This window comes from Lepeophtheirus salmonis, chromosome 1 (genome assembly GCF_016086655.4).
Source record: "Lepeophtheirus salmonis chromosome 1, UVic_Lsal_1.4, whole genome shotgun sequence".
NCBI lineage: Eukaryota > Metazoa > Arthropoda > Copepoda > Siphonostomatoida > Caligidae > Lepeophtheirus > Lepeophtheirus salmonis.
This window is the reverse complement of record NC_052131.2, coordinates 14,909,610-14,919,010: the sequence shown is the minus strand read 5'-3', so window position 1 is coordinate 14,919,010 and position 9,401 is coordinate 14,909,610. Positions and strand designations below refer to the sequence as shown.

General features: G+C 35.1%; 2 protein-coding genes across 2 annotated transcripts; both read left to right on the top strand.

The window, feature by feature from the left end:
• The first annotated feature begins 583 nt into the window (after positions 1-583).
• On the top strand, positions 584-6,493 carry Br140 (bromodomain-containing protein 140). The gene is given in 5 exon segments (XM_040712060.2): positions 584-947; positions 2,132-2,279; positions 2,329-2,903; positions 2,976-5,012; positions 5,014-6,493. Coding segments are annotated over 3 exon segments (3,783 nt in total). The 5' UTR covers positions 584-947; positions 2,132-2,279; positions 2,329-2,598; the 3' UTR covers positions 6,455-6,493.
• On the top strand, positions 5,891-9,163 carry LOC121117605 (leucine-rich repeat and WD repeat-containing protein 1). Its single transcript, XM_040712051.2, has 6 exons — positions 5,891-7,073; positions 7,138-7,280; positions 7,337-7,557; positions 7,618-7,843; positions 7,928-8,202; positions 8,275-9,163. The coding sequence occupies exons 1-6, from the start codon at positions 6,906-6,908 to the stop codon at positions 8,583-8,585; spliced, it is 1,344 nt and encodes a 447-aa protein (XP_040567985.1). The 5' UTR covers positions 5,891-6,905; the 3' UTR covers positions 8,586-9,163.
• The last annotated feature ends 238 nt before the right edge of the window (positions 9,164-9,401 follow it).

The following is a 9,401-nucleotide window of genomic DNA, read 5'->3' as shown; positions in this document are numbered from 1 at the left end:
TTGCCAAAAATGATACTAAGGAAATTAATAACTGTATTCATATTGCAAAGCGGCCAACAAATTCCAAAAAATCAATGACTAAAAGAAAATGTAAAAAATTATCGTTAGAAAGTGCTTAAATATATCGTTATATTTATTATTTTTGTTCTGAGTTATTTATCATAATAATTTTTAATATTATTATTTGTATTAAAAAAATATGAGGAATACCAATATTTGCTGAAATTTGTATATTAACTTTTTTTGAAACGTTAAACACCATATATTTAGCCCCTATAATTCTCTAATTTATTATTGTACACATAAAATAAAAGTTGACTCATATGGGATAAGGAAAATAATACAATGCCGTCTTTATTCCAGGTATCTAGAATTCCATGAATCAGTGTATAACTCAAACCCTATATTACATCTCCAAAAAAGTCTGACTTTGTTTGTAATTCAAATATTGAGCATTGTTGAGTATTCCATTTTTTTTTTAAACAACAAGTGTACAAACTTTAGTATACTTCACCAGTTTGGAAATTTTTTGTACGCCAGATGTGATACATATCACAATCAATGTGTGTCGCATAGTACTTTTGTAGCTACAATATTGTAGGCATTTAAAGCCCTGAAGTGAATAAGTTATTTTAAATATATTTGTTCAACAGATATGCAAAAAATACATCTATTAAATAATTATTTGTTGATTATTTTATAGCCTCCTGAAATAAGTAAGTGTTCGTTCCAAAATATGTATATATATTTATGTAGTAAGTAATACAAATACTAGTGTTGTGTTGATACTTATTTATGACTGAAGACTACAGTCCCATCCAGTTTATTCCTACAACTGATAAAGTTTGGTCCTTTATGTGGTGTTCTTTACTAAACTCGTTGCCAAGCCAGGAAGATAAGAACGTCAGGGAAAAAGAATAAGGCTGGATTAAGATTTAACAAAAGGGGTAATATATTCTAGATAAATATATAATAGACACGGGGACTGGCAACTTCCTCGTGGAGATTCACACAATGAAATTGCATATGTAAAACAAGATAAAAGTAAGATAAGGTACATATCATCAAATAAATAACAGATTAGATTTATATTAAGGGGTCAAGCGGGTTGAGTGCGTAGATACTACACTTTATGACTTTATTTTTTTAAATCAGTTATAGTACAGACAGTACGAAAAGACTGATAGGACCGGTCCTCAGACTGGACCAAATAAATAAGGACTGACACCCCACTGACTAATATCATTTTTGTAAAAGGTTTGAATACTCTGTAAAATAAGCACATCTCTATTATAAAAAAAGGAGAATGGCGGGAATTTTATAATTTCACCCTCAAAAACCCTCCCTGTGTGTTGCTACTATTAAGCTTGTAAAAAGCTTCCCCTCTCCCTTTTTCCTCGTAATAGCCGTTAAATTTATTAATTAAAATATTTATGTAGTATAATAGTCAAAGACTATGCTACAAATAGTCTTTGTAAGAAAAAGTAAGTTGTATCCGCTAATATTTATATTTTTTCAATAATGGGAATCAAATATCCATCGCATCCACTCAGTCACTTAACTCTCATAATATTTAAGCATTAAATAAAACGTCACGAGGCTTTATTATTAGGATCTATAAATTCCCTGAACATTCTCTTTAGCAAAATGTATAGCTACGCTTTTACAAAATATGACATTAATACAGTAGACTTAGTTAATGTCTACTATTAATATTGTGCTACATCATCACCATCAGTCTTATAGGACCTTGATTGTTGTGAACAAAAATAAAATGAAAAACACGTCAATTAACACAACACACGCCGTTCCATGGTCAAGTAGGTATCTACTTCAAAAAGTACAATTTTGTTAAAAAATAGATCGTAGTATGCAAAAGTCGGGAATGAGTGACGCAGTTTGTTGTCATCATCACAACGTGCGTGTACACGAAGTATTTCGTAAGGAAGCAGAAGACCGATGCTTATACTACATATATTTTGTTTTTATTAAATGGCGGGAGAAATGTACAAAAGTTAAAGAAGGCACGAAGCCATAGTCTCCTACTGTTGTTTTTTTAAAATTCAAAACAAAACCGAACCGAATAAACGGGCTTTTTAAATAATCCAATATCCATCATTTTTATTTATAGATACAAAAATAACTGCTCGATGCAGTACACAAATTCATTTATAGAATAATTGGTAATAACTAATAACTTAAGGCGATCAAGGAACCAGATTGAATGTATCTCCAAAACTATCAAAAAAGTTCGGAACGGTGTTTGGAGCAAAACACAAGTAACTATATGTAAAAAAGGGAATGTTTTGATTAAATATTATTTTTCAGCATAAGCTAAGTTGTTGTCGAAGAAGAAGGGAGAGCGAATGAAAAGAGAAAGAAAAAAATGGGATATCTGGAAAGAGAAGGAGGAGGCCGGGGAAGGAGGTGGAAGAGAGGGGGGAGATTCCCTTCTGTGAGTCTATCTAGAATTAAAAGGAAAGAGAGAGAGAGAGAGAAAAAAAAAGAAGAAGAAAAGAAGAAAAGGAAGAAATTTCAATTACAAAAAGAGGGGACTTCGAGTCCACCAAAATAACATAAACATTTTTAACCGCCAGGATGGGGCTGGATTTTGATATCCGGGGATTTATCGAGGATATGAGGGCTTGCAAGCCCCCATATAAGTGCCCTTGGGACGATTGTGGGAAAGTGTACAAAACCTTCTCTGGGATGAGTTTGCACCTCAACTCCTCTCACGGAAAGACGTGTGAGAAGGTGGAATTCGTGGCCGAGGGAGGCCCCTTCTACAAATCCCCTCTCAAAGAATCTCTAAGCTATGTGGAAAGTGAGCAAATGCTGGAGTTCGAAGCGGAAGGGCGACTGCAGAAGATATCTATCAAGGAGCCCTTTGGAATAATGAGTCGGTAATAGTTTTGGGTTGTGGGGTGGGCGAAGAAAAGAGATTAGATATCATTGATTTCCTTCTCTGATTGCAGGAAAGCGTGGGAAGCGTCTCTTCCTCCGGATGCGTTGTGCAGTGAGCGGAAGGCCAGTCCAACTCCGGATCCTCCCAAAAGTTCCAAGAAGCGGCGAGCGGGTGGAACTCATGAGGCAGAGGATGGTCCCAAGAAGCAGCATTCCTCTAAATTGCCGGAAGCCCTTTGGGCTGTAATCCCTGACTACTATAGTATGCTCTCTCCTCCTAAAAGCAAGTCTACTCTGGACCCTGACAAGTACTATACATTCGTAGAAAAAAGTGCTGAGCTCCTTGATAAGGAAGTTGAGTACGACATGGATGAGGAGGATGTGGCCTGGTTGGATCTCATCAATCAAAAAAGAGCTTCAGATAGTCTGACCAAGATCACAGAGAACCAGTTTGAGCTTCTCATGGATAGGTTAGAAAAAGAGTCTTACTTTCACGTACAAAGCAATGGACTTTTAAGTGAATTTAGTCAACCCATCGATGATGATGCTATTTGTTGTGTGTGTATGGATGGTGAATGCTCTAATACTAATGTGATATTATTCTGCGATTTGTGCAATTTAGCAGTTCATCAAGAATGCTATGGTGTTCCTTATATCCCTGAAGGACAATGGCTTTGTCGTCGATGTCTGCAATCCCCATCTCGTTCTGTGGAATGCTGCTTGTGTCCTAATCGTGGAGGAGCATTTAAACAAACTGACGATGGTCGTTGGGCACATGTCGTTTGTGGTCTCTGGATTCCTGAAGTCCGTTTTGCCAATACAGTATTCCTTGAACCTATCGATTCTATAGACAATATTCCACCAGCAAGATGGAAACTATCTTGTCGTGTTTGCAAACAACGAGGAGTTGGAGCATGCATTCAGTGTCATAAAACCAATTGTTATACTGCATTCCATGTTACGTGTGGTCTATTAGCGGGGCTCCATATGAAAATGGATACCGTTAGAGAATCATCTGCAAATGGTTTATCTGTAACCGTTCGAAAAACTGCTTTCTGTGATGTTCATACACCAGCTGATTCAGATTGTAAACCAAAATTGGATGATATTGCAGCATTAGGCATCTCCACACCAAAGACCAAAGCTCGTAATACCCCTAAGAAGTCCTCTGAGCTTTCACCACTTCCTGTTTTATTTCGAGGATTAATGAATTTCAGTCCTCAGTGTCCTTGGGATAAAGCGCAAGAGATAGCCTCTTTAATAAATGTTCCAGAAAAAACTTATTTTTTTGAAAGACTCATGGCTTATTGGACTCTTAAAAGACAAACTCGTAATGGCGTGCCTTTAATAAGAAGACTTCAATTTGCTAAAGCAACTACTAAAGACAAAAGTCCCGAGACTCCACAGAAAAATGCTCATCTGAGTCGTAAAAAGAAGGAAACCCCTCCAACAAAAGAGACTAAAAGCAAAACCAAAAGTAAAACTAAAAAATCTAGTAAGCAAAAGGATTCATTTAAATCTTTATTAGAGCACAGAAAACTTCTCAGACAGTTGCGTCAAGATCTTGAAAAAGTGCGTCTTCTGTGTGAATTGATTCGAAAGCGAGAGCAAAGAAAAAGAGAATTAATTGCGATGGATGAAAAACGCTTAACTATTGAACTAGCACCTCTTCCAGTATTCTTTGGACATGTTACTGATTCACTAGAAGCTTTAGACACTCATAGTTTCTTTGATGAACCTGTTAGTTTAGATGACGTTCCCGACTATTTAGATCATATCAAACACCCTATGGATTTTAGTACAATACGATCTAAATTAGATCACTATAAATCTTTTGACTGCCTCGAAAAAGATTTTGCTCTGATATATGAAAACTGTTTATCATACAATGAGAAAGGGACCATTTTTTATAAAGCAGGGATCAAATTGAAAGATTCTGGTTCAAATATTTTAAAGGAAGCTCGAAAACTATACAATTCAATTGGATTTGATTGTAATGGCTTACTCTTGTCTTCGTCTTCTAGGTCGAAATCCCGTGATAATGCTTCTGATGACGTGCTCTTGAAAGAAATAGACGATTTTCTTTCGGACAAAAATCCTCTAAAAAAAAGGTGACTCTGCAATGTACATGAAGAAGCTCTTAGAATATCAAATTAAAGTTAGTTCTGTAACTCATCTTGGTGCTAAAAATCGTCGTCTTCGAGCATTGAAGCAGGAAATTACATCCAGAAAAAGGAAGAGTTCTGTGGATCGTCCCAATTCTTCATTAAGTTCTAAATCTAAAAAGGTTTTGAATGATAGTGTAGCAAGTCGTAAATTTGATTTTACTTTTGAAGACGAGGAGGAGGAGGAGGAGGAGGGAGATCAAAATGTTGTTAATGCTTCTCGAAAATTAAGAGCAAATAGTAGGGAAGGACTAGCAGACAATCTCTCTTCCTCAACGAAAAAAAGAGGCAGGAAGAGAATCCATAGGACGGAAGACGATGACGATGAAATTCACGAGAATAATGTTGCCAAAAAGTCTAAACTCGCTGATTCTCCTCGAAATAATAAAGAGTCTAACGACAAATGCAATACACCTGCAGCTGCTAAATCCTCTCCATTGGGTGTAAATCGCCGTAATGCAGTTTTGTTTACTCGTAAAAAAATATCAGCTTCTCAAAAAGAAGATGAATCTGGTCGCTCAAGTAAAAGAAAAGTAATAAATGATGATATTAAGAAAAATTCGAAAGTATCTCCGAAACCAAATACTGAAGATATGGAGGTTGATGAATCACCTCCAAAATTAGATAATAACCTAAATTCTAAATTAGATCAACCTTTATCTCCTCCATCTAATACTCTCAGAAAAAGAAGTCGTAGAAGTAATAATCCTCCTCCACCTTCATTAAAACAACCATCTCCACCTAAAGTTGTAAAACCTCTGCCAAAAGCATCAACAGTAAGTCCAAATGAAAATAAAAATCCCTTATCTTCATCAAGCTTCCAACACTATCGTCGTGGAGGTACTGAAGTCGTAGAAACTGATGAGGATACTCAGTCCGAATCCGCAACTGATGCAGTTGGAAGTTCTGAAGATGAAACAGAAACTGACTCCGATTCAGACACTTCTTGTACCGAATCTTCTGGAGGTGGACATCAGCGAGTTCCTTTAGAACCTCTTGATCTTGTTTGGGCTAAGACCAGAGGATATCCTTGGTATCCAGCTCTAATTATCAATCCTAAAATGCCTCGTACAGGCTATCTCCATAATGGGGTTCCTATTCCGGTACCACCTCAGGACGTTCTCGATATGGCATCTACTCATAGTAGCCCACATTACCTGATTCTATTTTTTGATTCAAAACGTACTTGGCAATGGCTACAAAGAGAAAAATTAGAACCACTTGGAGTTAACTCCAAAATAGATAAATCAAAATTAATTCAAGCTAAAAAACCCAGTGAAAAGAAAGCTGTTAAAAAAGCCTATGAAGACGCGATTTTGCACCGTTGCAAAGTAACAGGGGAAAATGCTAATTTTTCAGAAGAATCTCCAGATGAAAAATCCTAAATCTTGGCTCCTGCTATTATCAATTTTTACACAGATAAACCGTCCGCTCTTCCCTTTTAAGGGATGACAAAAAAAAATTATAAAAATTATAAAGGAGTCGAAGAGATGATAAAAGTTACAAAGAGACTATTTATGTTATTGATTAAAAATATATATCTTTATATTTATACTGAGTACATAGAGCAAAAATAATTTGGTTCTTTTACTCAAGATTTTCATATTTATATTAAATGCTTATTTAATTCCTGCTGATATTTTAATGAAAGAAGTAGTAAAACAATATATTTTTATATTACAGATTTCATGGTTGAGCAGATGGAAATTCGTTGTTAGTTGATGTCGGCTTAGAATTTGGATATCGATTTTCCAAAGTGAAATAGTGTTTTTGTGTACATACATAGATCTTAATTATATAACCTTGAAAAGTTAAAAGTTGAAGAGTCAGTCCACAATGCCAGATAAACGTAAGGACTCCTCGACGGAGAAAAGTGCAACAAAGAGGCCAAAGGCGGATCATTCTAATAGTGAGTCCACTGGTGAGGATGGCATCTCATATGAACCGGTACATTTCATCAGAAGTCATAGCAAAAATAACGATCCTGCGGATATTAAAACTCAGGTACAACCCTTTTCCATTCTTACATATTATGTAGGACTTTTTTAATAGTTTTTTTATATCAAAGATATGGGAAGTCGTTTTTGAGCCTGATCCAAATTATCCTAATAAAACAACATCTCTGGTTGCAACCTGTGGAGGCAACTCCATTTGTATAATTGATGTCAGTACCGGAACCGTCCTCATGAAATATAGACACAAAGAATTGAAGTATGTTTGAATCACAAGATTTTATTTTACTACCTACTTATTTTGTATTTATTCAGAGAAGACTTTTATACCTTGGCTTGGACCACCTTAGAACTTAAAGGTGAAAAATCTGAGAGTGAAAAAACCAATATACTAGTAAGTGGCGGAATCAGGGGCGAGATTCGTATGTTTCATCCTCAATACAAAGTATGTTTTCACGAGTGGAGACCAGTCGAAAAGAAAACTCACGCCGTCAATTCCCTTGTCTTCCATTCAGAGCATCCCACTTGGCTTTTCTGTAAGGCATAAATGTTCAAAAGTTAGTCAATCTTAATAATTTTTGTATCTGCACTACTAGGTGGTTCAAATGACGGAGTTGTATCTCTTTGGGATATTGGCAAGCCCACAATTCCTTCATATGATGGCGTTTGTCCTAAACAGTTGCTCAAACTTTTTCCTGACTATGGGGATGTCTACAATATTGTATGGACTGGACGTAACAGATATTTATTGGCTGGAACAGCTGCCGGTCTTGTTGGTTGGAAGATAGAAGATGACCAAGTTATTGACAATAAGGACTACAAGTATGTATTTTTATAAATTTTCTACTACCATTCAATTTAATATTTGTCATGATTACATCTATAATTTTCTTATTTTGTGAATAGACCCCAGGTGATCGACTTTTTAATGCCTGAGAATGATAGGGATAATGGAGAAAATCCAATTGTAGACTCATTGGCTGTTGCATCAGAGAATACCATAGTTTCCAAATGTGCTTTACATGGTCTTATTTACGTTTGGGATTTAAAATCGACTGTGAAAAAAATAGTTGACGTTGAAAAAAAGGCGGGAGGTGTGATCGAAAAAGATGTTACAATGTTAGCTAATCTTCGGTGGTCTGACACTGACAATTTTTATATGAACTTAGGTTGTCATAAAGGTAAGAGAAGAGAAGATTGATCAAATTAGTTTAATATAATAATTATTTTTCATTTTAAATGATTTCGTTTAGGTAAAGGGCTTATATGTTGTGGTGATGATAAAGGAACGGTTTGGATCTATAACCTTCCTCAGTTCGGAAAGGACTCCAGTCCAGCATTAAAAAGTGGGGTTGAACCAACCACCCTCCTTACGTGGCCAGAATTACAAGATGACCAATTAGAGAATTCTAAGAAGGTTCCCATTGATAGACATAGTATCATCATAGATAAAGTAGCTGCTTCGTATGATAACAGCTACATTGTAGCTGTTACCTCAAATAATATGGTTTGTATTTGGAAGAAGGCGGAAGACGAATCCTCTAACGGTTCGAATGATAATTAAATTTGCCATATATATATGTTCATTAACAATTAGCCACTTTTTTGTATGATAATACAAGTCTTGAGAACTCAAAAATACAGCTTTTTGAATGTGTTGTCAATCTATGATAAATTTTTCGTGTTATATTCTATCTTCATATTTATTAATTACCAATTTTTTGTGGATAGTCCTATATGGAAAAAAAAGACAAGAACTTAAAGATGTTTCGAGCTGAGATATATTTGTTTATTTATTCAAAGTCACATCTCCCAATCAACCCTTTTGCCCCCTTACTTTCACGATGGAAATGTGTGTGTTTTTTTGTCACAGCAATTTAATTTTCTATAAAGTAAATAATTCTAATTATTATATTTTCTTATTTAATAGACAAAATGTCGGCAAAAAATTCTACTTTTTATATACGTGATTATTTCTACCGATATTTATATTTGCTCCTTCTTGTTTTTGGTTGTGATAACTTACATGTAATTTTGATTTATTTTTTTTTAAGAATGTCCAATGTCACTATTTACATGTAATACAAAACCTATGTACATCATTAATTTGAATGTAAAAAAATATATATCTATATTGAGTAATCTCTGCTTTCATTCCTTCGGCCAGGAACTAACACATGATTGACTCTCAGTAGTATGTTAGAGATAGGGTCCTTTCTTTATATAAATAAATTATCCCAATTGTTAGCACACTTACCGAATTCCTTTCTCATTAATTTTTATGAAATGTAAATGCTTGTTTCTTTTTAAATCTTGTTAAATCACGATTCGTTTCAAAATATCCATTATTCACTGCCATATTCAACTGGAGACGTACCTA